Source organism: Callithrix jacchus, chromosome 5 (genome assembly GCF_049354715.1).
Source record: "Callithrix jacchus isolate 240 chromosome 5, calJac240_pri, whole genome shotgun sequence".
Taxonomy (NCBI): Eukaryota; Metazoa; Chordata; class Mammalia; order Primates; family Cebidae; genus Callithrix; species Callithrix jacchus.
This window is the reverse complement of record NC_133506.1, coordinates 99,157,326-99,182,949: the sequence shown is the minus strand read 5'-3', so window position 1 is coordinate 99,182,949 and position 25,624 is coordinate 99,157,326. Positions and strand designations below refer to the sequence as shown.

General features: G+C 46.4%; 2 protein-coding genes and 1 pseudogene across 30 annotated transcripts in view; 2 read left to right on the top strand and 1 right to left on the bottom strand.

Moving 5' to 3' along the window:
- LIG3 (DNA ligase 3) overlaps positions 1–19,054 on the top strand; it is a 25,302-nt gene extending 6,248 nt beyond the window's left edge. For 4 of the 18 annotated variants that reach the window (XM_078373833.1, XM_008997083.5, XM_008997079.5 and 1 more), the window contains 17 exons: positions 2,715–2,912; positions 4,510–4,661; positions 5,377–5,543; positions 5,676–5,753; positions 6,241–6,409; positions 7,955–8,110; positions 10,064–10,195; positions 10,576–10,655; positions 11,750–11,837; positions 12,188–12,265; positions 12,575–12,698; positions 13,307–13,449; positions 13,782–13,856; positions 14,892–15,038; positions 15,521–15,728; positions 16,305–16,426; positions 18,040–18,816. In XM_078373833.1, the coding sequence (XP_078229959.1) occupies positions 2,715–2,912; positions 4,510–4,661; positions 5,377–5,543; positions 5,676–5,753; positions 6,241–6,409; positions 7,955–8,110; positions 10,064–10,195; positions 10,576–10,655; positions 11,750–11,837; positions 12,188–12,265; positions 12,575–12,698; positions 13,307–13,449; positions 13,782–13,856; positions 14,892–15,038; positions 15,521–15,728; positions 16,305–16,426; positions 18,040–18,273 (2,351 nt within the window). In that variant the 3' untranslated portion in view covers positions 18,274–18,816. Of the gene's footprint in view, positions 1–2,711; positions 2,913–4,509; positions 4,662–5,376; positions 5,544–5,675; positions 5,754–6,240; positions 6,410–7,954; positions 8,111–10,063; positions 10,196–10,575; positions 10,656–11,749; positions 11,838–12,187; positions 12,266–12,574; positions 12,699–13,306; positions 13,450–13,781; positions 13,857–14,891; positions 15,039–15,520; positions 15,729–16,141; positions 16,427–16,629; positions 18,817–18,839 lie in introns of those variants that run through there. The other 14 variants (XM_035300829.3, XM_008997082.5, XM_008997076.5 and 11 more) reach the window with 9 other exon arrangements.
- On the top strand, positions 18,367–23,059 carry LOC118153801 (oligosaccharyltransferase complex subunit OSTC pseudogene; annotated as a pseudogene). The gene has a single exon (XR_008481591.2). The product of XR_008481591.2 is annotated as an oligosaccharyltransferase complex subunit OSTC pseudogene (transcript).
- The window catches only part of RFFL (ring finger and FYVE like domain containing E3 ubiquitin protein ligase), an 83,301-nt gene continuing 77,322 nt past the window's right edge, over positions 19,646–25,624 (bottom strand). For 9 of the 11 annotated variants that reach the window (XM_035300833.3, XM_035300839.3, XM_035300842.3 and 6 more), the window contains one exon: positions 22,581–25,624. In XM_035300833.3, the coding sequence (XP_035156724.1) occupies positions 25,443–25,624 (182 nt within the window). In that variant the 3' untranslated portion in view covers positions 22,581–25,442. Of the gene's footprint in view, positions 19,775–22,580 lie in introns of those variants that run through there. The other 2 variants (XM_035300834.3, XM_078373842.1) reach the window with 1 other exon arrangement.

Below are 25,624 nucleotides of genomic sequence, written 5' to 3'. Positions count from 1 at the left end.
AGGCATGAGCCACTGTGCCCAGCCAGCATTCCACTTGTGTAGCATTTCTTGGTATACTTTATTGCAGCAGAAAGATTTGTCAAGACTTTTTCCCCTTGAGATAGTTACCTGGGTCTGACAGAGATTATTAGAACCTGTATTTTACTTCTGTTTTGATAATGAAAGAATTTTGAGAAATTGCACCCCTGAATATGCCTCGAGATGAAAGTATGGAAGAAGGGAGATGTCACGCATGGATCTCCCTTCTTGATTCTTACAACTATTTGTTCAAAACACTGCAACTTCATAGAACACAGCAGGAAGGAAAAACAAGATCTGAAGGATATTGCTATTTGTTATTGATATATGCTATTACTATCTGAAGGAGGCAGTAAAGCCCAAGGATGAAGCTTGCATACTTTGGAATCAGTGAGCTCTGGATTCAAATCCCATTTCCTAAAGGGGAGGATTGTGGCTATTATTTGTATATTCTTGGCAGGATAGATGAGCAATAAAGTGTTAAGTTTCCTCTTCTCTTCACTATAATATACATGCACACACGTGTATACACACATATATGGTTTCTTTTATATAAAATATTAAATTGCTATTTCATAGAGATTCAGGAAGACTTTGCTGGGGCATGTGGTGTAAATGAGAGTTGAGAAGATCGGGATCATTTATTGGCCTTATGTAAACAGACAGCATTGAGCTAGGTGCTTTTACATATGTGGTTTCATTTGTTCTCCAGTTAACCCTAGAGAGTACATTTATTTAGAAAGGCCCTTTTTTATGACTGAGAAAGTTGAAGTTCAGGGTCATTATGGAGTTAGCATTTGCACAGAAGTCTTGCTCCAGTACCTGTGCTCTTTTACACTGCACTTTTTTGCTGCTTTTATTGCTTGGAGATGTTCTTGTGATTGACTCAGTTGAAGAAAATAAAGTCAAACCACTTGGCCTTATTGTAGAAGTCATTTGGAAATTTTTTTGTCTTTTTTTTTTTTAATATTTTTTATTTATTTTTTTAATATAAAGACGGGGTTTCACCATGTTGGTCAGGCTGGTCTTGAACTCCCAACCTCAGGTGATCTGCCCAAATTGGCCTCCAAAGTACTTAGATTATAGGTGTGAGCCACCACGCCTGGCCATCATTTGGAAATTGAAAGACACTTTATGTGATTGAAAGAAGCCTATACCTGAGGTCAGAAGACTTGGGTTCTGGTCCTGGCACTACTCCTTGACAGCTCAGAGCCCTTAGCAAGGCCTCACCTCTCTTTAGCCTCTGGCTATGAAGAGCAGTGGCCTCTCCTACCATAGTGATATGTGCAGCATACTATGGGAGCATAGGCAGCAATATATAGATGACTTTCCCCTCTGCTTCCTTGAGTTTATGTACTTATTTGTTTAAGCTCCATCATATCTCCATGCTTCATCTACCCCATAGTGTTCTCATGAGGTCTATAAGAGATAACATTGCAAAAACGGTGCCTGGCTCTACAGGATTTTTATTATTTTAAAATTCTGAGGTTGGTTGGTTTGTTGTTTGCTGGTAGACCAAAGATATAGAAGAGTCCAGGTGAAATAAGGACAGCATATTTCTGGAAGGGCCTTAGTGTTGGGGATGGAATTTGGGAGGAGTTGAGAGAAACAGGGTGTTTTAGTTCTTGCAACCTGGTTGAACATTGGCACTTTGGAGACTGTCCCTTAAAATCGTATTTAGATTCCGGGTCAGAGATGAGGATGGATTTATAATTTACAAAGCCCAGACAAGAAGCAGCTTACAACAGCACCCAGCTTAGTAATGACCGTGTCATAAGCTTACAGAATAAAATTTGCTTCTTAAATGGTCACAAGGAGGTGAGAGGGAATCATTGATGAGTTGTGCATAATTATTTTTAACTGTCTGGAGGAAAGCCCTGCCCCTTGACCACATTTTTTAAAAAATTATTCATTTATTTTTTAATAACTGCTCCTGGGGAGCAGGGTTTTATTTTGGCAATAAGAAAAGAAAGGTTAAAGCAGTGAGGGTCGGGATGTTGAGTGTACTTGTGGGATGTGACTTTCTTAGTAGTGTCTTTGTCCTGGCTCTTTCAACGAGCAAGTGGGCCAGGAAGTCATTTGCTCTTCTCAGACGTCAGCCCCCTCATCAGTAAAAGAATGTCGAACTAGATAATCTTTAAGGCTTCTTCTAGCTCTGACAACCTGTGAGAGCGGTAATTTCACATGGACTAACGTGTACCTTGATTTCTTACCCCTTTCTTATGCCTGCTTTTCTAAGGTGAGCTTTACAATTGCTCTGAGATCCTTCTGACCACTTGATTGATTGATTGAGACAGGATCTTACTATGTTGCCCAGGCTGGTCTCCAACTCCTGGACTCAAGCAGTCCTCCCGTGTTTGCCTCCCATAGTGTTAGGTGTGAGCCACTGGGCCCAGCCGGTCCTGATCATTCTTGCATGACTTCAGTCTATTCTTTTGTGAAGTGCTCACATAAAGAGATGCATATCAGTCTGGTCCTTTGCTTGGGTCTGAGGAGGACATTGTTCCTTTACCATTAATTAATAGCTGTAAGATTTCGGAAAATTATTTGACCTCCATTTCTTTATCTGTAAGATGGGTCTGATGTCATCTACCCCAAAGGTCTCTTCAGGGAGAGTAAATGAAGCTAAAGTACCGGCAGAATGTCTTTCTTCCCAGAAAGGCTGAATGAATTCATCTCTGTTGTTTCTCCAGCAGCCAAACCCAACACCTCTGGGGAAGCCCCCTCAAGCCCCACCCGTAAGACAAGTCTGTCTTCAAGCAAATGTGACCCCAGGCATAAGGACTGTCTGCTACGGGAGTTTCGAAAGTTGTGCGCCATGGTGGCTGATAATTCTAGCTACAACACCAAGACCCAGATCATCCAGGACTTCCTTCGGAAAGGCTCAGCAGGAGGTGTGGCATGAGCATCCTGAATAGGCTTTTACTCCAAGAGCTCAAGGCCATGGCTGCCTTCCTGGGCATGTGAGCTGTACAGTTGCTCAGGGTCCCATGCTTGGATTAATGCTTTACTGTAGTGCTGTCTTGAAATTCTTATTGATTTTGAACAAGGGGCCTCGCATTTGCATTTTGCACTGTACTCCACAAATTATGTATTCAGTTTTGCTCAGAGCACTTTGGCGTCTTTCTTCCTCTCCCCTTAGTCTGCCCCTAGGAAGCCAGAGAACCCATTCTATTTGACTAGTTAGAAAATTTACTGTCCTGCATATTTAATTTGGTTTTTGTGAACCATATACACAGCTTGAAATAGAATCTTCCAACTCTGTTTCTTTCATTTATCTAACAACTTGTCACTGAGCATCTGTAATGTCCTTGTCACTGGGCATGCGAAATGAAAGTAACCACCCTGTCCAATGAGAGTTCATCTATAGGCTAAAGGTGAGGCAGACACACAATCCACCAGCCTCTGAACTCTGTGCTTTCTCCTACTGTAGCGATACACACAGGTTACTATAGGAGCATGGGCAGTGATACACAGATATGTTTTGGTCTCTGCTTCTTTGAGTATTTATTTATTGAGACAAAAAATGTGACTGTGTTGCTCAGGCTGGAGTGCACTGGTACAATGTCAGCTCACTGCAACCTCCACCTCCTGTGGTAAAGCAGTCCTCCTGCCTCAGCCTCCCAAGTAGCTGGGACTATAGTCATGTGCCATCATGTCTGGCTAATTTTTGTATTTTTTGTAGAGAAGGGGTTTCACCATTTTGCCCAGATTGGTGTCTAACTCCTGGATTCAAGTGATCTGCCTACCTTGACTTCCTAAAGTGTTGGGATTACAAGCATGAGCCACCACACCAAGCCTGAGTTTATTTATTTTATTTTATTATTTTTGAGATGGAGTCTCAATCTTTCACCAGGCTGGAGTGCAGTGGCATGATCTTGGCTCACTGCAACCTCCTCCTCCTGGGTTCAAGTGATTCTCCTGCCTCATCCTCCTGAGTAGCCGGGAATACAGGCACGTGCCAACACACCCAGCTAATTTTTATATTTTTAATAGAGATGGGGTTTCACCATGTTGGCCAGGATGGTCTCAATCTCTTGACCTCGTGATCCACCCACCTTGGCCTCCCAAAGTGCTAGGATTACAGGTGGAGCCACTGCACCTGGCCTGTTTTTTTATTTATTTAATTTTTTGTGTGTGAGACAGAGTCTTGCTCTCTCACCCAGGCAGGAGTGCAGTGGTGTGGTCACAGCTCACTACAGCCTTGACCTCCTGGACTAAAGCAATCCTCCTGTCTTCTCCTCCCAAGTAGCTGGGACCACAGGCATATGCCACCATGTTCAGCTAATTTTTATATTTTTTGTAGAGATGGGGTCTTTCTGTGTTGCCCAGGCTGATCTCAAACTCGTGAGCTCAAGCATTTCTCCTGCCTCAGCCTCCCAAAGTGCTGAGATTATAGGTGTGAGCCACCTTGCCCAGCCTTCTTTGAGTTTATATATTTATTTGTTTAAGCTCTGTTTCTCAAGAAACGTTCCTTTCTTCTGTCTCCAGATGGTTTCCACGGTGATGTGTACCTAACAGTGAAGCTGCTGCTGCCAGGAGTCATTAAGAGTGTTTACAACTTGAATGATAAGCAGATTGTGAAGCTTTTCAGTCGCATCTTTAACTGCAACCCAGATGAGATGGCACGGGACCTAGAGCAGGTCAGAGGAAGGGGAGGGAGAGTAGGCTGCATTCCAGGTAGGGTTTTGCCAAGCTAGGCACCTGCAGCCTCTTTTTTTTCTGGTTGGGATATGTACTGTTTTAGGAAACTGAAACCCATTTGAGCAAGCTTCCGTTATTGGGGGAGTTGAATGTGAGGCTATAGCTGTTAATTTCGTAAGTTTCTGAGGATGAAAACCATACCACTGCTGAACCACAAAGGCCTGGTTCTCAAAAGTCAGAATTTGAGACTTGCCCCCCTGTCTCTCCTGGGGCTCTTATTCTGGACTCTCTTTTTTCTTGCTTGTTTTCTCCCATAACTTGGGCTTACCAAGCTTTAGGTTTGTTCATGACTCTAGCCTTGGTACATGACTCTAGCCTTGGTATCATGGAAAGTTTCCATCTCAGCACCCCCATTATCTGATGGCATTTTATGTCTCTAGTTCAAATTCTTAAGCAGGAATCAAATTAGCTCAGCACTAGATTAGTTCTTGTGTCTTTTCTCAGCTAGGGCAGGTTGGTACCTTGTATGGAAGACAGACATACCCCTTCTAGGAAATGTGGGTGGGCTAGTGTTGCTAAGAAGTAGGCTAGATATGTTGAGTTGGGATAAGAGCTATGATTGAAATTTCTTGATTAATCTTCAGTCCTGGGTTTTAGGGGAGACACTTGGCCACCCTAGGGTTGCAGCAGTGGCATTTTGGTTTTTGGAGACAGGGTGACGTGTCAGAGACAATCAGAGTCTTCTTTGAGCAGAGCAAGTCTTTTCCCCCAGCTGCCAAGAGCCTCCTTACCATCCAGGAAGTGGATGAGTTCCTTCTGCGGCTGTCCAAGCTCACCAAGGAGGATGAGCAGCAACAGGCCCTGCAGGACATTGCCTCCAGGTGGGGGAGCTCCTCTGTCAAACCATGCCCAATGGGGATGGGCATAGAGAGATGGCATCTCTTGGGAGGGGAAGGTTCCCTTGGGATTCCAGAGCTCTTCAAGACCAAGTTAAATGTGCCTCATCCCCCTAGGTGTACAGCCAATGACCTTAAATGCATCATCAGGTTGATCAAACATGATCTGAAGATGAACTCAGGTGCAAAACATGTGTAAGTAGCAGCTCCTCTGACAGCCTGAGCTGTCGTTTGTTAGCTTCGTTTGTTCGCTTCGTTTGTTCCCAACTGGTGTCAGGACTTTTGAGTCCCAAGGATTTGAATCCCCATTCCATCTTCTCTCTTTCTGTGGGACCCTGATCCTTCACTTGACCTGTCTCTGCGCTCATTTTATCCTGTATAAAATGTAGATAACAGTACCTTTCTCACAGATTTGTTACAGTTGAAGTGTGGAATACGTTCAGTGAGTATAGTATGAGGCTCTTGCCTACTCCAGCCTCCTGCGTGCTAAGGCACATAGAGCTGAATCTCAAAAGAGCTGAATTTTCCAAGAGTTTTCTCTCCTGTGAAAGTCTTTAGACAGTAGAACACAGCCCCTTCCCTATAGATTAGGATTTCTCCTGTGAGGACAGATTACTGTCCAAAACCATGGAGTCAAACAAAGGCAGTGGTTTTGTTTCCATGCTCCTGTACCTTGTGGCAGGTTAGACGCCCTTGACCCCAATGCCTATGAAGCCTTCAAAGCCTCGCGCAACCTGCAGGATGTGGTGGAGCGGGTCCTTCGCAATGAGCAGGAGGTGGAGAAGAAGCCAGGCCAGAGACGAGCTCTGAGCGTCCAGGCCTCACTGATGACACCTGTGCAGCCCATGCTGGTGAGCATGCCCCTGCTCTCCATGCCTCCAAGTTTCACATCCTTCTGGCTGAGATCTGATAGGGTATGAGTATTGACAGCTCTTGCGAGTTGACTGGAGGAGCTTGGGGAAGGAAGATGGAGGTACAAGGAGGCATTTCTCAGTAGGAAGTGAAGGCAAAAGAAAAGACATAGGATCTAGTGGAAAGACCTGAGCTGTAGGCCCAGCTATGCCTCCAAGAAGCCGAAGAATCTTAGATGAGTGACTTAGCCTCTCTTGTCCTTCAGTCTCCTTTGTGGATGATGTCTGAGACTGAGGCATCTCCCTAGAATGGTTTATCTGTTATCTTAACTGAGGACAGATGGATGTATTAAGTAACCCCTGAGATTCTGTGACCTACTGCAAAGTAGATCTGAGAGTTGGTAGCAGAGCCAGGCTTCCTGTGACAGGGTGACTTGGGAAGAGGGAGGACACATAGGAATGAAGGCTAACTCTGACAGACATCATCTTGGGCCTCTGCTTATTTCACAAGAAATGGGATTTCCTTTCCAGCGTCATTTTCTTGTGTGACAGGACCCACCACATATGCTGCCATGCCTACTGTGAGATCCTTTAGATTTTCCAGTGATACATGGTGATTTTTTAAAAATCGTCTTATGTGTCATACTAAAGCCTTGGTTTAGAGTTTTACGTTTGAGATAGAGAAGTGTTCTCTTCTTGCTAGGAATGTGGGATAGCCGTCACCAAAACAGTGAGATCTCCATCCTGCTGATGGGACTGCGGCCACCTGCAGTAGTGGCCTTTCTGACTTTTATACAAATGCCTCCAAGAGTCTGTTCTACAGCTTGTCATTTAAAGACTGGCATGGGTTATATAGCTTAGTGGTTAACCACACAGGTTTTAGAGGTGGGCCCAGATCCAAATCTCATTCTTGCCTTTTACTAGCTATGTAACTTAAGCAAGCACTTAATATCTCTAAGCTTCAATTTTATCAAAAACTAGAAACAGTATTTGTCACATAAGGTGTCATATCAGAGATGAAATGAGATTATGTAGATGAAGTACTCCCAAAATGGTAGCTATTGTTTGAGTTAGGCTAGCACAGGTATGTAAGTGAGCACTCCAGTATCTGGAAATCCTGTCATAGGGATCCCCAGTCACTCACCCTGCCAGCCTCACTGTCACCTGCACTCTTTAACCTTAGCTTCACATACGTCTTTTACTGGGATAACTGATGTATTTAATATTGCCAGAGGCCCTGCAAGAGCCTGACCTAATGAGAAAAAAATTAAATCTTATTTCACTGGGCTTTTACTTGTTGTACAATGAATAGCATTCATATTCCTCAAAATGCAAGCTCCTGTGTCAGCTCTGGTGATTATTTTATAGGCAGAATGCAACATTGTCCAGCCCTTTCCATTCCCATCACCTCTTCAACAACCTTCCCTGAGCATAAGTTGTGGGGACCCAGGTCCTGCCCTGACTAACCCAATTGCAAGGTCTTTGCTATCGCTGCCGAGCAGCCCCTCACTGAAAGTCTCCAGGCTTTGCTTTCCCCACCCCAAGGCGGAGGCCTGCAAGTCCATTGAGTATGCAATGAAGAAGTGTCCCAATGGCATGTTCTCTGAGATCAAGTACGATGGAGAGCGAGTCCAAGTGCATAAGAATGGGGACCACTTCAGCTACTTCAGCCGCAGTCTCAAGCCCGTCTTGCCTCACAAGGTATGAGTCCCTTCCTTTCTGCCAGAACCATCTTTCCCCTTTCTGCCTTTAAGAATCTCAGGGCCAGAGTCCCACAGCCATTCCAGCTATGGTACACAATAGGGGTTTCTTTTTATTTGTTGAATGAATTAATTCATTCATTCGTTTATTCATTTTTGGAATTTTCCAATAATGAAGGGCTGCTTAGCAGGGAAAGCGAACGAGTTCTGACTTGGGTTAGTGGTGAGGATAGAGCTCCCTGGGACAGTGATAGTTCTTTACTCTTTTTTTTTTTTTTGGAGACAGGGTCTCACTCTGTCACCCAAGTCTGGAGTGCAGTGGCACAATCTTGGTTCCATGCAACCTCTGCCTCCCAGGTTCAAGTGATTCTCTTGCCTCAGCCTCCTGAGTAGCTGGGACTACAGGTGTGTACCACCATGTCCAGCTAATTTTTTTATTTGTAGTAGAGACAGGGTTTTCCCATGTTGGCCAGGCTGGTCTTCAACTCCTAACCTCAGGCAATCCACCTGCCTCAGCCTCCCAAAGTGCTGGGATTATAGGCATGAGCCACTGCATCCAGCCAGTGATAACTTCTTTTGCCCACAGTGATACTGGGACAGTGAGCTCAGTTGGTGAGTTGCTGTGTGTCTTTTGTGTTCCCATGTCCCAGGTGCTCCCCATGAGCTAGACTAAGGCTTATTTATATACAACAGGCTATTGGGCTGTCATTCATTAATTATTTATCAGATGCTTACTGACTGCTACAGCTAGTGGGGATATAGCAGTGGAAAAAAATGGACAAAAGTTCTGGCCATCATGAAGCTTACATTCTGGTATAAACACAGTCTCATGGGGACATCTGGGAGCCTAGGTTCCTGCTCTACTCAGGGGTGGCATTTGAAACCTTATTCCTTAGTCCTCTCAACTCCCAAGGATACTGTGAGCCTTTGGGGTGTCTTCAGGGAAAAGCAGCTGGAACATCTAGCTCCAGTAGCTTGTAAGCAGATGGAATTCCTGTCCCTACTATCTTTTCTTTCCTAACTCAGACTCAGTTTTTCAGAGCCCTAGGGGGTTCAGGAGGACATGCTATGTGACCCCTGTGCTTACCTCAGCCTTGCCTTCCTGCTGGAGCACTGGGGACAAAGCAGTCAGGCCATTTGTTTCATTTGTTCCAGAGGAGAGCTAAGCAGTGGTCTCATTGTGGAGCTTTAGTGCAGGGTCACTTGTTCTGTGAAACACTAGAAAATCACTGAGTGAGTGCTTCTGGTGAGGTTGGTGTTAAATAGACACCATCTGTGACCCAGGAAGAAATCTCAGCACACTTCTCCAGATTTAGTCCTTTCCTTAACTTTCCCTTATGTTCACTCATCCCTTGCCTCTCCTGTGGTCTGGGTTCTTAAAGGGCTAGATTAGGGATTGAAGGAGAATGGCATGAATGTGCTGGCCTTTCCTGTTCCTGCTCTAAGCATCCTGGGTGGTAGTGATGGCTATTGGTTCAGGGCTCCCACTCAGAGAAGACACTGCTCAAGTTTCCTTGCTGTACCTGAGAGGGTTCATTTCTACCTTTCTGTTTTCAAGCAATCTGTTCTCCCCTAATCCAATCCTCAGCCTGATAGTCACATATCTTCTACAACAGGCATTAATCTCTGCCTACCCACCATTCTTCCTCCTCCTCCTGAACAGGTTTACTCTCTGTTGCATCCATTTTCCTCCAAAATTGTGCCTTCTCTACAGCCCATAGAAAGTGACTCATCATGGGCTGACCTCTTCCTGGGCCTGGACAGAAGTACTGAAACAGATAGCCTCTTCCTGTTGTCTAGGTGGCTTGCAAGGCCTAGCATGTTTTGCACATTAGCTGGGCCTTCCACATGTTGTTTTGTATTCCATCTGGGGTCTGGGCTTTGCTCTCCATGGCATGGTTTTGGGTCCCTGCTGCCATGTCATCCCTCACCAAAGCTCCCCTTCTGCTTTCAGGTGGTCCACTTTAAGGACTACATCCCCCAAGCTTTTCCTGGGGGCCAAAGCATGATCTTGGACTCGGAGGTGCTTCTGATTGACAACAAGACAGGGAAGCCACTGCCCTTTGGGACTCTGGGAGTGCACAAGGTACTGCCTTAGGCCATATATGCAAGAATGAATGAGTGTGAGTACGTACATGTGTGTGCATGCTGCAGTCTGAAAAAGGAAATACCACTTAGTGTGGGACTTACTCTTCCCTTCTGAACTCTTTCTGTTTTTGTTTTTGTTTTTTTTGTCTTGTTTTTCTCCTAAAAAGGGACTGCTATTGGGAACCAACTTATAATTGGGTTGGTTTCCATTTAGCACGATCTGCTTAGTGCCCTTATGGCCCAGGGGGGCTTCAGAGCAGAAATAGGACTTTTTCATCTGGTGCTTCAGGGGGCCTCCAGAAGTGGATTAGTACTCCTTATATTTTCATGCCCTCTGACTTGTCCTTTGTATACCTACTACCTCATTTTCCCTTACAGAAAGCGGCCTTTCAGGATGCCAATGTCTGCCTGTTTGTTTTTGATTGTATCTACTTTAATGATGTCAGCTTGATGGACAGGTGAGTTGGCTTAACATCTTTAAACCCAAAAACTGCCAGAATCTGTTTCCCTGAGTCAGGAGGGAGGGGGGCTTCAGGTTGGAGAGGAGGGTATGGGGAAGCAGCTCACATGTGTTTGTGTTCAAGAGCTTGCTGGAGGCAATGGCAAGAGGGAGCTGAGAGGAAGCACAATTGCTACATGATCAGCTCCCCACTTGGTATAAGAAAGAGCCTATGTGAGGGGTGGGGCTAAGGGTAAAAAAAAAAAAAAAAGCCTGTATGTTGACTCCATCTCATCTCTGAATGAGTCACAGAAGAAACTCAAACCCCCAAAGTTTCTCTATTAAAGTAAAATGGATTTTTACAGAGAAATGGACTTTGAGCTTAGTGGGGTTTCAGTTTATTTCTCCATTGATACCCCTAGGGGCATAAGGCAGATGGTTTTCAGCTCAGAGGTTTTGATTTCAGAAGAGACTGACAACAGAAAGCTGCTGATTACAGGGGAGGCTATGGGTAGGACCATCTTGGAGAGAATTAGCAGTCTTGACTTAGCTGCATCCATATGCTTGGGCCTGAGAAAGCAGTATCAGCCCTTTCCTCACTTAGAAATGTATCTCTACCCCTGTTCCTCCTGCAGTAGCCACATCCTTGACTGGGGAGGGAGAAGGAAGGAGAGAGGGAAAGAATTGGTGGGGGTAGGACCTGGGGTTCCGGTCTTGAGGACTGTCTCAGCCTGCGTACCCAGGACCAGCTCTCCTTGGGGTTGGGGTAAAGCAGGACGCAGGGGGTAAAAAATGAGAGTTGGAATCATTTTTCAAATGAGACCAGAATTTATACAATCTGGGCTACAGTCCAGCTTTCCCTTGACTCAGTCCATGAAGTAGAAATAGGAACTACAACTCTGAACTGGCTCTGTGCCACAGCTCACAACTGTCCATCTTCGGTCACAATGGAGCCCTCGTAGCCCTTGACAGCAGAACTGTTACACATGAGGTCTTTGATCCATGGCAAACCCTTTCTTGAAGCAGCAGTTTTATCAATGTGCCCCTTCCTTCCTTAAAATTCCTGATAAGGGTGGGAGGATCCCGGTCTAACCTCACCTCTCCTATTCTCAGGCCTCTGTGTGAGCGGCGGAAGTTTCTTCATGAGAACATGGTTGAAATTCCAAACCGGATCATGTTCTCAGAAATGAAACGAGTCACAGTAAGTGAAGACCCTACCCTAGGCAATGTCCTAGAAGTTTGAAAGCAGAGCAGAGAACTCCTTGGGTCAAATGCAACTGGAAGAATAAATGACATTTGCCTTTGACTCTTGTATATGCTGTCTGCTAGTCTTCGCCCAGAAGGGTAGGGCATGGAAATCCTTCCTAGGTAAGCCCCCAGTGTTTCAAAGCCATAGCAGCCCTCTGGTTGGGATGAGAAGCTCCCTGCTTTCTAACCATTTGTCCCTTATATTCAAGTAAGGGTGTTTTTAGTAGGCACTTCACTAATGTGCGAAAAGGAACAGCCCCCATACCACTTCATACCAACTTCAGCATCTCTCTTGTCCCTCAGAAAGCTTCGGACTTGGCTGACATGATAACCCGGGTGATCCGGGAGGGATTGGAGGGGCTGGTGCTGAAGGATGTGAAGGTAAGGTGGCCCTCCTTGCTCTCCTGTCCACTCACTCGTAGCCGTCTCCCGAGCCTTTGCAGCCCTGACCAGGAGATGGTGGTGGCAGTCTGCAATGGTTGGGGTGGCTGCTGGGGGAGCCTTTCCAGGGTCTGGGCAGTCCTGCATCCGGAGGATGGGTTTTTGTGTCTCCTGTAGTGCCTGGAACCTGGGGGCTCTTCTCCAGAGGGAGGGGCACTGGGCTAGATCTGGTGTGTAGCAGTGAAGGGGTGAACCCATCCTCATGGAGTTGCCTTTCTACTCTGTGGTCTCTCTTTTGCTTCCCCTCAGGGTACATATGAGCCTGGGAAGCGGCACTGGCTGAAAGTGAAGAAAGACTATTTGAATGAGGGGGCCATGGCCGACACAGCTGACCTGGTGGTCCTTGGGGCCTTCTATGGGCAAGGGAGCAAAGGTCAGGATGGCCTCTGGCCCCTGGGGTGATACTGTTTTAAAAGGCACAGCTTGACATACAGGCTGGCCTTGATCTTACTGGCGTGATTTGGCAGGATGGCCAGTCATGACTTCTGAAGTCCTGGGATCTAGGGCCCCCAGCTGGCCTGAGTCACCTCAGGTAGTGACATAATATGAGAGCTGTTGACTTGGGTAGGGAAAAATCAGAATAGAGTACTATGTTAGCCTGGCAGAAGGAAGCACCACCAATTATTTCTTCAGGACCTGACAGCTTTCACCTTAGGGAAAATATCTTTTCCAAATGGAGAAGAAGCTGGAGTTGGAGGAACTAATACTTTTAAGCAGTCTGTCATGTGTCCAACACAGTTCAATGCCCCAGAGCCCAGTGTGTTGGGTGCAATTATCCCTAATTTAGGGAAGAGGAAATTGGGGTTTATAAAGGTTAAAATTACACAGCTAGTAAGAGGTAGCTCCAAGAGTTAAAATGATGCTCTGATGGCTGAGACCTAGGTCCTATTTCTGGCCCTGGGCTGCCTCTCTTGGGCTCTGCTCGTGGGGCTAGCAGAGATGGCTTCTCCAACCCACACTCATCTCACACTCCCCTCCCAGGCGGCATGATGTCAATCTTCCTCATGGGCTGCTATGACCCTGGCAGCCAGAAGTGGTGCACAGTCACCAAGTGTGCAGGAGGCCATGACGATGCCACACTTGCCCGCCTTCAGAAGGAACTAGACATGGTGAAGATCAGCAAGGTGAGGAAGGGACATAGTTGGCCCTGGCCTTGACTGGCCATCAGCACTGAGACAAAGGCTGTGCTTTGGGGACTACAGGTATTTATCTGTCTCCCCACAAAGGAGGGTTGCAGCTTGCCCAGGGGAACAGGATTAGGCCTTAAAATCTCTGAGTACCTTCCTTGTGGAAAATGGCTTGCATGCCTCTAGGTCATACTGCTCTGGGCTGGGAGGATCACATGGCTCAAGGGTCAGCTGTTTAAATGGCTTCTTACAATCTTATTACCAAGAGAAGGGATTTAAGCCTTGTTCCAGTTTGGGAACAGCCTAGCACAGCATCTTTTCTCCTCTAGGACCCCAGCAAAATACCCAGCTGGCTGAAGGTCAACAAGATCTACTATCCTGACTTCATCGTCCCAGACCCAAAGGTATCAACCCAGTGGTTTGGGGTCCTCCAGCCCATAGGATTAGCTTACAGGTTCTCTAGTGCCACAGAGAAACCATCTCACCTCAATGAAAGTCCACCCAGGGATGGGGATCTGGATTTCCAGCCAAGTGATAGGCATAGTGACAACCAGCCAACTCTGAGGAATTTTCTCTGTGATAGGGAAGAGAGTACCTATTCCCTCAGCACAAAGGATGTGTTCCGGAAGCATCCTGGCCCAATCCCTTGTACTGACCAAGAAAGAGATCCAGAGAACAAACAGGACTTCTCTAAGGTTATCCAGCAGCAGCAGCAGCAGCAGAACCAGGACCCAAGTTTCCCAGCTGTTAGCTGGTTTTTGGTTTTAACTGTTCTGCATTGCTTCTAGCTGGTTGGGAGATACTTTTTTTTTTTTTTGACAGGGTCTCACTCTATCGTCCAGGCTGGAGTGCAGTAGCGAGGTCTTAGCTCACTGCAGCCTCCACCCCGCAGGTTCAAGCAGTTCTCCCCCCTCTGTCTCCCAAGTAGGTGCGATTACAGGGGTGTGCCTACACACCCGGCTAATTTTTGTATTTTTAGTGTTGATGAGGTTTTACCATGTTGGCCAGGCTGGTCTCAAGCCCCTGACCTCAGGTGATCCACCCACCTCGGCCTCCCAAAATTCTGGGATACAGGCAAGAGCCACCGCGCCCAGCTAATACTTGCTTCACTTTTTTTTTGAGACAGAGTCTTGCTCTGGAGAGCAGTGGCATGATCTCGGCTCACTGCAACCTCTGCCTTCCAAGTTCAAGAGATTCTCATACCTCAGCCTTCTGAGTAGTGGGGTCTACAGGTGTGTGCCACTATGCCTGGCTAATTTTTATAGTTTTCGTAGAGATGGGGTTGTGCCATGTTGGCCAGGCTGGTCTCAAACCCCTGACCTCAATAATCTGCCCACCTCAGCTTCCCAAAGTGCTGGGGTTACAGGCATGAGCCACCACACCCAACCACTGATACTATCTTCTTAACTAGTGATGACCTGCTGGCTTACTCCTGACAGAAAGCTGCTGTGTGGGAGATCACAGGGGCTGAATTCTCCAAATCGGAGGCTCACACAGCTGATGGGATCTCCATCCGATTCCCTCGCTGCACCCGAATCCGAGATGATAAGGACTGGAAATCTGCCACTAACCTTCCTCAACTCAAGGTAGCAGCTCTTAGGCTATATGTGTATTCTCCACACCACTGTCTAGGCCTTGGAGCCTTGGCCATCTTGACCATTCATATATGCTCCGTCTTCTTTCTCCCATTCCCCTGAGGCAGAGCAAGGAGGACAATTAGAGAGGGAAACCAAACTGCTGCTGGGCCAGGGTCACAGCACTAGACCTCCTTCTCCCTCCATCCCTGAGTAAGGAACCTTGCATTCATCAGGCCCCACAGAGCAGCCCTTGGTCTGGGGAGTGAGAGTTGAGGGAGGAGCTCCTATTGCTCCTGTTGAGGGGTGCCCTGACTTAGGCTATAGGGCCATACTTTGGAATAGTACCAAGGAAGCCAACTCCCTTTCTTTGCCCTTTATCTTTCTCGTATCTCTGTTCCCACATGTGCCTAAAATACATCACACACACCACCTCTGAGGCCATAGTCTGGGAAGACAATGAAACTCTCTGACATTGTCCCTCCCTGCCTCAGGAACTGTACCAGCTGTCCAAGGAGAAAGCAGACTTCACTGTAATGGCTGGAGATGAAGGAAGCTCTACTACAGGGGGTAGCAGTGAAGAGAATAAAGGTCCCTCGGGGTCTTCTGTGTCCCACAAGGCTCCCATCGCCTCCCCCAGCAAGCCATACACCAGTACCAAGAAAGCAGAAGGGAAGCTGAGTAACTCCAACAGCAAAAGCGGTAAGGATAGGGAGGGGGCTGGGATGATGTAGAGGGCAGTGTGAGGGGCAGAGACCTAAGGGCAGGGACCCGGTCTCTCACATTCCAGCCCTGAGATCTCATGATTATCTATATCCACTGTAGCGGACATGGACTGCATTCCTGGTGTGTGTCCAGCCATGGGCCAGAGACCATTCTGCTGGACACCCTGTATCTGCTCAGCAAACCTGAATGGAGCAATACCCTGGGGAGAGCCAGTCTGACTGGGGATAAGCCACTTTCAAGCTAAAGGGCTTAGCTGATAACTTACCTCCTCTCTCACCAATGCTCATAGCAGAGAAAGGTCCTGCCCCTTCCTATTACTGCCCCTCACTTCAGGGATCATTATCAGCAATCCCTACCCTCTTAGTTCTTTTGTATCTTATGTTTTTTAGAGACAGGGTCGCACGCTGTCACCCAGGCTGGAGTGCAGTGGCACAACCATAGCTCACTACAGCCTCGAACTCCTGGGTTCAATTGATCCTCCCACCTCAGCCTCCTGAGTAGCTGGGACCATAAGTGTGCACCACCACGCCCAGCTTCCTCTCTGCCCTGCAGGCAACATGCTGACTGCAAAGCCTTCCCCTGTGACAATGGGAGAGAAGCTGGCCATGAAGTCTTCTCCGGTGAAAGTGGGGGAGAAGCGGAAAGCTGCTGATGAGACCCTGTGCCAAACAAAGGTGAGAGTAAAAACAGCAACACACAGATGGGCCAGTTTGGCCCAGGTTGTGTTCCCAAACCTCTGCACAAGAAGTTTGAAAAAGGATGAGCAAAGGTGTTTGGTGAACATTGGTTAAACCTCTTCGCTGCCTGCAGCTGCTCCTCTGTTGGGGCATGGTCAGTGGTGCTGCTGCTCACCCTGTGTCCTCTTGTTGCCTTGCAGAGGCGGCCAGCCAGCGAGCAGAGAGGAAGGAGAACTGTGCCAGCAGGCAGGAGATAGAACAGCTCGGCCTAGCCAGGAGAGACTGCAGGGACTCACTCAGCTACTGGCCCCAAGTCAAAATTTACATTAAAGGGGAAAGCACAGTCTGGGTGTGGGAATGCGGCAGTGTGAGTTTGTGGTCTGGGTAGAAGCAGGTCCAGTGAGCAGGGAGATAGGGAGAGGGCACTGGCTTGGTGACTCTCCTCCCACCTGAGGAGCCTTTTCCCTTTTACACTCACTTGTCAGTCTTGGGTTTGGCAACATCTCTTCAGCACTTGTTTTTTTTGTTTTGTTTTTGAGACAGTCTCACTCTGTCACCCAGGCTAGAGGGCAATGGTGCAATCTTGGCTCACTGCAACCTCTGCCTCCCAGGTTCGAGCGATCCTCCTGCCTCAGCCTCCCAAGTAGCTGGGATTACAGGCACCTGCCCCCATGCCCAGCTGATTTTTGTATTTTTAGTGGAGACAGGGTTTCACCATGTTGCTCAGGGTGGTCTCAAACTCCTGACCTCAAGTGATCCACCTACCTTGGCCTCCCAAAGTGCTGAGATTACAGGCCTGAGCCACAATGCCCAGCCTCTTTTGAGCACTTTCTGATGCCAAGAACTAGGTTTAGTACTGGCACAACTCTGGGGGAGGTGATGGCTCAAAGGGCAGATAGAGAAGTAAACATATGGCCGGGCACAGTGGGTCACACCTGTAATCCTAGCACTTTGGGAGCCTGAAGTGGGTGGATCACCTGAGGTCAGAAGTTCAAAACCAGCCTGGCCATCATGGTGAAACCCCAACTTAAAAAAAAAAAAAAGAAGTAAACATATGATCCACACCATGTCATTGCACCCCCACTCTCCCCACTACCATCCAAGAGTAAGCATAGAAATCTGACAACTCAGGGCCTGAACTCAATCCCCAACAGACCTGTAGAAACATTTCCCGTCTCTCCTCCCTGCCTGAAGAGTTGAACCCATCGAGAGTAGTAAGCAGGACTCCTGGCCCCTCAGTCTAGCAGGTTATACAGAGTAGACTGCTTGGTCTCAACGGCTATCAGAGTCTGGGGGTGCTGAGTCAGAGCCAGCTCTGCCTGCCCACCATGACTGGATGGCTCTTACACACATGTACTCTTCCCGTCTCAAGGTCCCAGATGTTGAGGCCCATCCCCTCTTCCCCTAGCAGGGATGGAGGGGCGTGTCAGTCCTGTATAATTTGGAGTGACTGGAGGGGTGGGAGTATTGATGCATGTTACTCCAGTAAGCTCCACTGCTTGTGTCCTAACTCGAGGCTCCCTCCTTATTCTGTCCTGTGCTCATCTGGGTGAAGACCCATCTATACCCAGTTTAGCTCTGACCCCACCCTGATCCCTCTGCATTTGCAGGTGCTACTGGACATCTTCACTGGGGTGCGGCTGTACTTGCCGCCCTCCACACCAGACTTCAGCCGTCTCAGACGCTACTTTGTGGCATTCGACGGGGACCTGGTACAGGAATTTGATATGGCCTCAGCCACGCATATTCTGTGTAGCAGGGACAAGAACCCTTCAGCCCAGCAGGTCTCCCCAGAGTGGATTTGGGCATGTATCCGGAAACGGAGACTGGTAGCTCCCTGCTAGGCTTGCTGTCTTCCCTCTCCCTTCAGGCCACACTCTCCTTTACCATACTACTGGACTGGGCGCAGGCTGGAGGCAGGTAGGGACAGAATAGGGGGAATGGGCTTGCTTCTCCCAAACCCACCAGTTCTCCACAGTCTCTTCTGGACCAGAAATTAGTTGCTGTGGGTGCCACAACTGAAGTCAGTTTCTCTTGCTGGTTTAAATAGATCTTTCAGGTCTGGGTGTTGGTTTTGCCATCTTTTTGTTTTCTTTGAAAAGCAACTTAATTACCTTTTTTATCTTGCAGTTATCTTTGTCCTTTCCCTACCAACACCCCCAATAATTTCCCTAGAGATTAAGGAGTAAAGGCTGGGCAGCTCTGTCCATAAAGCCTTCTTTCCCCTGCTTGCCTCCCGCTTTGTACTTCCAGGCTTATTTAAAGTTGTATTTTAAAAACTGCCCTGAGAAATGCTTCTATTTAGCAAAACTTGTATTCAGCCTGGCACCCTTTGCCAGGAACAAACCCTCATGTGAAAGAAAACAAAATGAACTTTTATGACTTTCTTCTCTGTGTTCTCCTATTACAGGGTGAGGATCCCCAGTTTGAAGGGAGGGACTAGGATCAGGTAGGAAAATGGGGCCTTTATGAAGAAACGGGAGGTGGTTTGGGCCACTCCTCTGGAGGGATAGCGGGCTCCAAGATGATTTGCCTCCCCAAAACCTGGAAACAAGACTGCTTTTTTAGAATAAAAATCCACGTGGGGCTTGAGACCAAGAATAGCCTTGCTGCCACCAACATGGAGACTTTGTACTGTGTCCAGTTCTTAGTGCTCGAATGTCCTAACCTGAAGTTGAAGAAGCCACCCTGGATGCACATGCCGTCAGCCATGATTGTGTCTGCTCTGGTGGTGGTGTCTTCCTCGTAACTGGAGGAATAATTACTGTGTTATTGCTGAACCTCTAAGTGTTGGCTGATAAACATGGGCATCAGAGGCCAGTAATTTTCTTGGCCTACAGAGTAAATGGACAGTATATTATGGAAGGACTTGCATTCAGCTTCCTGTTTACAATGGGAAGTTTGGCTTTTATAATCCTGGGCCGATTGAATGCACCAAATATCCCAAAACTCAGTAGATTTCCTCTGCTATTCATTGGATGCGTCTGTGTCCTATTGAGTTTTTTCATGCTAGAGTATTCATGAGAATGAAACTGCCGGGTTAAGAGTGCCTTTTGAGAAGAAATCAGTGGATACTGGATTTGTTCCTGTCAATTAAGTTTTAAAGCCTATACCAATCCTCTAATATGAAATGTGGGAAAGAATGAAGAGCAGCTGTAAAAGAAATACATAGTGGGAAAAAAAAAAAACAGAAGTATATTGAAGCTTGGACTAGAATTTCTTCTTGGTATCAGAGAGACAAGTTTATCACAGAATTTTTTTCCTGCTGACCTATTGATATACCAACAATGTTTAGTGGCATTTTCTTCTTAATTTTTCATTTCTTGAAGAAAATATACTCCATATCTACAAAAGAAAAAAAAAGAATAAAAATCCACACCTAATAACAGATCCATACAACCTCCTGTATATGGAGAATAGCTCCTGTGCTGCCTGAAGCTGATTTATTTGAAGAAACAAAAGGAAGATGATTAAGTGTAGACAAGTGCTGTTCAATAGAACTTTTTGCAGCAATGGAAATATCCATAAATCTGCACTGTCCAACCAAACTAGCCACAGACAACTGCTGAGCAATTGAAAATGAAGCTAGCACAACTAAGAAATTTTTATTTTTTTATTTTTTACTTGGAAGCCCAAGATCGAACAACTAAGAAATTGAAGTTCCCATTTTAATTCAAATTCAAATGGTCACATGTTGCTAGTGACTACCACATTGGACAGTGCAGGTGTAGATGGAGTTTAAATGAGTCCTGAAACTTAATGGCTCTAACTTACTTAGGCAAGTTATGTAACATCTAAGCCTCAGTCCCTCCGAGTAGAAGGGGTATAGCCACTGCACCTAAATCATAGGGTTGTCCTAATGTCCTCAAATACATTATGTAAAACACTTAGCTCAGAGCCTAGCACATAGTTACCCAGACTGGTGTGAATGTCCAGACCCTACCTGGGAGAGGGGGCCCTAGCTTATAACTTTAGAACCCTCAATTGCAGTTAGGCATGTTCCAGCTAACACTCCACTTGGAGTGCAGGCTCATCAGGACACCATATGTTTGTAAACTGGCTTCCGAGTCCCAGTCCTGCCAGCTCTTGAGAGTCAGTTCTCTCCTTGTGAACAAATTAGCAGGCTCTGGGCCTATAAGATCAAGGACCACTGTGTCCCCCCACCTTCACCACCAGAGAACTCAACTAAGATAATACTCTGCCAAGGGATGTTTGCCAGTTAGCTTGGAGGCCAACTTTGATCTGATGGACTTTGGCTTTCTCCTACTATTTAAAATGTGTGTTAGGAGAGTAGGGGCAGCAGTGGGCAGGGGTGTACTTTTCCTGACTCTAGCCCAGGACATTTGGTATTTTTGAATAGGCATCATTCAGCCCGGCTTCAGTATTAGGAATAAGATACTCTTTTTATTCCGTCCTCTATGGAGACAAAAAGCGGCTCCTCCTTTGAGCACTGACCTACATTTCCCTCTTCAGCCTCCTCAGGCCAAGGAACTGGACAGGGCAGCAGAACAAGGCTGTCTCCTTAGGATCCTGACAAAGGCACTGCCCTCTCCAACCTGGACCCAGCCCCACTTGCCCTTACTTTTTGCTTACACCTAGAGTGCACCCTCACAGGAAAGGGCTGTGCTGGCTGCAGATGATCATCTTGTCCCGTCTCAACGGGTGTTATCTATCACCATTTCAGTGTCAGTGGTTTTTTATGTGTTTTCTTCCAGGCTTTGATGCTGAGATCTGACTGTCTCTTAATATTTTGTATCCTTTCATGTTTTTCAATGCAACCCTCAATGTCATCATCAAATCTCTTCAGCAGAATGCTGGAGGCCTCCCGCTTCTGAACCTTTACATGCAGAGGTCATCACTGGGCACTGAACAGGTCAGCTGCCTAGGGCAATGTTGGCAGTGTTGTGGCTCATCCTTGATCCTATACCCTTATGGCAAGATTCCTTTCTCTTAGTCAGAGAGCAGATGGGCACATAATCTTGTTCTCCCAGGGACTGCATTCTCAGGAGTCTTTTTCCTGCTCCTTGGGCTCCTCCTTGGGTTAGGGAGGTTTGTCCAAGCCTGTGGACACAGAGCAGTCTGCCACAGGCTGGGCCAACTTTTTTTTTTTTTTTTTTAGAATGCTCTGTCCAGGCTGGAGTGCGGTGGTACAGTCTTGGCTGACTGCAACCTCCACTTCCCAGGTTCACAAGCAATTCTCATGCCTCAGCCTTTCAAGTAGCTGAGACTAACAGGCACATACCAGCTAAATTTTTTTATTTTTAGTAAAGACAGTGTTTCGCCATGTTGGCCAGACCAGTCTCAAACTCCTGGCCTCAAGTCATCCACCTGTCTCAGCCTCAAGTGTAGGGATTAGAGGTGTGAGCCACAGCACCTAGCCTGGACCACCCTTCTCTGAGTCACACTCCAACTGTACTACAGCTGTATCCAAAGGCTTTGTCTCCCAGGGTAACCTGAAGACCTAACTGGGCATACTAGCTGTCTTCAGATTCCTTTCCTTTTTAGATCTTTAGGTCCCATCTCTTTTAGATCAATATCCAGTTGGTCTTGGGATTCGTCCTTTTCCTACCCAGCTCTCATCCTCTTCTAGGCTGTTCCATGGCCTCTTCCACATATTACATTTGTGGTCTTGGGAAAGTTAGAATACTTAGCATCTTGACCAAGGTCACTTGGCCCAACCACAGCCTAATAATCCCATGCCGTGTGCACATGTGCCCTCTCTCTCCAACCTGGACCCACATGTACACATGGCCTGGGATTAGCCTGTGGTTTATCAGTTATTTTGTCTTTTTTTTTGATACAGGGTCTCACTCTGTCACCCTGGCTGGAGTGCAGTGGCGATCATAGCTCACTGCAGCTTCGATCTCCTGGCTCAAGTGATCCTCCCACTTCAGCCTCCTAAGTAGTTGGGACTACCCACATGTACCACCATGCACAGCTAATTTTTTGGGTTTTTTTGGGGTTTTGTGTTTGTTTGTTTAAGTAGAGACGAGGTCTTACTACATTGCCTGGCTGGTCTCAAACTCCTGAGCTCAAGCAATCTTCCCACCTTGTCCTCCTACTAAAGAGTTGAGATTATAGCGTGTGCCACTGTTAGTCTCTTTTGTCAGTCCATCAACCTCTGATATCCTCACACCAGACAGGACAGGGATCTGTATTGAAACTTTATTACAAAATTATAAAGCAGAGCTCTGTAACAAAATAATACACATTTGGGTTTGCTTTAACCTCCAAGTAAGTCTGAGAAAATCTTAATATAAGCCACTTGAAGTAACAATTCACATCCAAGAGATTTCCACAAATTTATACAATGTATATTGAGCACTAATTCCTGTACAGCTTATTCTGATTAGTTTGGATCCAACTATTCCAAGGTATTGTGAACCAGTCAGCTGTCTTTTGAAACAAGTCTTAACTGAAATCTCAGAGCAATCACAGCAAAAGCCACAGAATAATTGTAAGAATTAGATATTTCCATAATAATTAAAACCAAGGATCCATGAAGGGCAGGAGGGAGGATTCAAAGATTTTAAAAAATCAAATTTTAGACCTTGGTTAAATACTAACTGGAATGGGATCTTGGAACTCCCAACTTTTATTTGGTATAATAAAAATGATACCAAAAAAAAATCAGAGTTGTTTGATACCTTTTTTCCTAAATGGAAACCTTCACCAAAATGGGATAAAAGATTTAAAGGCAAGTTCTTTCTCAAAAATGAGTAAATGACCTCAGTTTTAATTCTTACTGAGGTTCCTAACCAGCTATCAGTATATTATTTTCGGTTTGTGTCTAGGAGGGAAACAGGAGGAGGTAAGGCTTCAGCAGAGAAAGCAGTTTGTAAAGAGAGCCAGCTTCTGCCTTTAAGTTGCTACTAGATTTTAACTGAATAGCACATACACAGACCTGTTTCACAGAGAAATTGAGTAGCTGAATGAATTATCCTTTGCTAAATTGGTAGGCATTGTAAACTATAGTATTTACTGCCCATGAGAAAAGTGAAAAGGGATGTCTTTATGAGCAAATCTGATTCCCCCAACTCCTACAACGACTGTGGTTCAGAATCAGATCATGCAGGACTTTTATGATGTTGAAGTAAGTGACCAAGTATGTTCAGTTGACAACTACTTTATGCAGTTACTTCACTCCTCCTAAGGGGTTTAGCAGTTGATGATGGAAGGAAAGCATAAATATGTCTGTACTAATGTAAGAAGTCCCTTTAGAGGTTTCCCTCTGCTATCTAGAATCAGGATTGGTTCTAGTCTTAGATTTTTCAGCTGCATGGGAGGGGTAAAGAGTGGGAGCCATCTGCCAATGAGTTTAGGGTTTGCATAGTTCATCCATTGGTAATGAGAAAACACTCTGCTCTCCTGATAATGTGTTTTGTGCTTGGTCACACTTCTCCAGCACACTCTTAAGCCCTCTAGCTCCTCTAGGGATGTAAAGACTGTGTGGTCTCAAAAACATCACCTACTCATTGTATGGTCCTTCCTAAAGAGCCTAAAAAATGTTTTTTCCTGCTGGGCATGGTGGCTCACGCCTATAATCCCAGCACTTTGGGAGGCTGAGGTGGGCAGATCACCTGGTCAGGAGTTTGAGACCACCCTGGTCAACACAGTGAAACCCCGTCTCTACTAAAAATACAAAAATTAGCCAGGCATCACCGGTGGCAGGCACCTGTAGTCCCAGCTACTCAGGAGGCTGAGGCAGGAAAATTGCTTGAACCCAGGAGGTGGAGGTTGCAATGAGCCAAGGCCATGCCACTGCACTCCAGTCTGGGCGACAGTGAGACTCTGTCTCAAAAAAGAAAAAAAAAAAATGCTTTCCCCTGACCTGCCCCCATAAATCAGTAGGCTAGGAAAGGAAAGTAGGGTCTCCTCACTCCCCACCAACCTGGGAAATAAAGACTTGAACTGTTGGCTCACAACAGAATCCAGTCTCATTCAGTACCTGTTGGAAGCTCTGAGGTAATCTGTCTTACACGTTTGCTCTCCAGGAACTTCAAGAGAAGTCTGGCCAGAGAAGAGCACAGGCTCTTTGCCTAAGTCTCTTCAATGAGACCAAATTTAAAACTACCATGGGTAAGGGATAGATTTCATTTTCAGGGGAAAGTGGTTTAAGACTTCTGCTAGTTGGGAAAAGGCTCAAAAACCAAGCCAAAATTAAGCAGAAGGCCACTGCTTCCACCCAGTGCTTCCCCTTTCTCCATAAACTAGGGATGGTGCAAATCAGGTCCCAAGAGAAGCAGCAACAGAGATTATCCACACACCATCCCTTGCAGACAGAAACTGGAATTTCCCAGCAGTTTGGGAGCCTGATGTTTTGTTGGCTCCCAGGGTCGGGTCAGGAGACCAACAGCTTCCAATCCCAGCATTTAAGGAAGCAGCTCTTAACAATTTGGAAAGTTTTCTATAGCATTCGTGCTTCATTTCTCACCAGAGATAAGTTTACTGGTCTAAATTCTGTCCTAAGGACCACTATCGGTCTGGTAATAACATTTTTGTTCCAGAGAAACAAATGGATTTTAGGCAATGTAGCAAGAGACTTTAGCAAAGATAGTTAAAGCACAGAAAGCTGGAGAGACTAGAAATTTAAATCCAAATGTGCTAAGGAGGAGGATTTCTGATTGATGAAACACATAGGCAAGCATCTCCAGGGGATGGGTTGGGTACAGAAGGAGGGGTGAAACTGTCCAGGTTCAGGGAGGAAGACAGGATCCAGGTTCTGTTAAGTTCTCTGTTCATCCGTTACCATAATCACTCCAAGAGCACTAAATCAAGAACATACCCATGTGATTTGTACAAATTCCCACTGGCCTCAGGCTTTGCCAGCCAAGAGGTACACCCCTGTGGTAAGACAGGCACTCTCAGGGGTGACACGGCATCTTGCTTGCCCTGGTCTTGGGAACACTGCAGTATTTCTTCTATAGCTTACTCTTCTGCAAGCTGGCCAACCCTGAGCCCAGACACCCCAGGCTATTACCCTGTAAGGCACTGAAGAAACCAATGCAAGCCCTCAGGACCGGAAGACATGCACAGCTCGGATTACATACTGCCGGCAGATGGGGCATTCATTCATGCGCTTGCCACACTTGGTACAGGTTACCATATGGCCACACTCCAGCAGAACACAGTCAATGGGTGAGTCCATGCAGATCTTACACAGGTTCTCCTCCAAGCCTGGTGGTACTGTTCCCC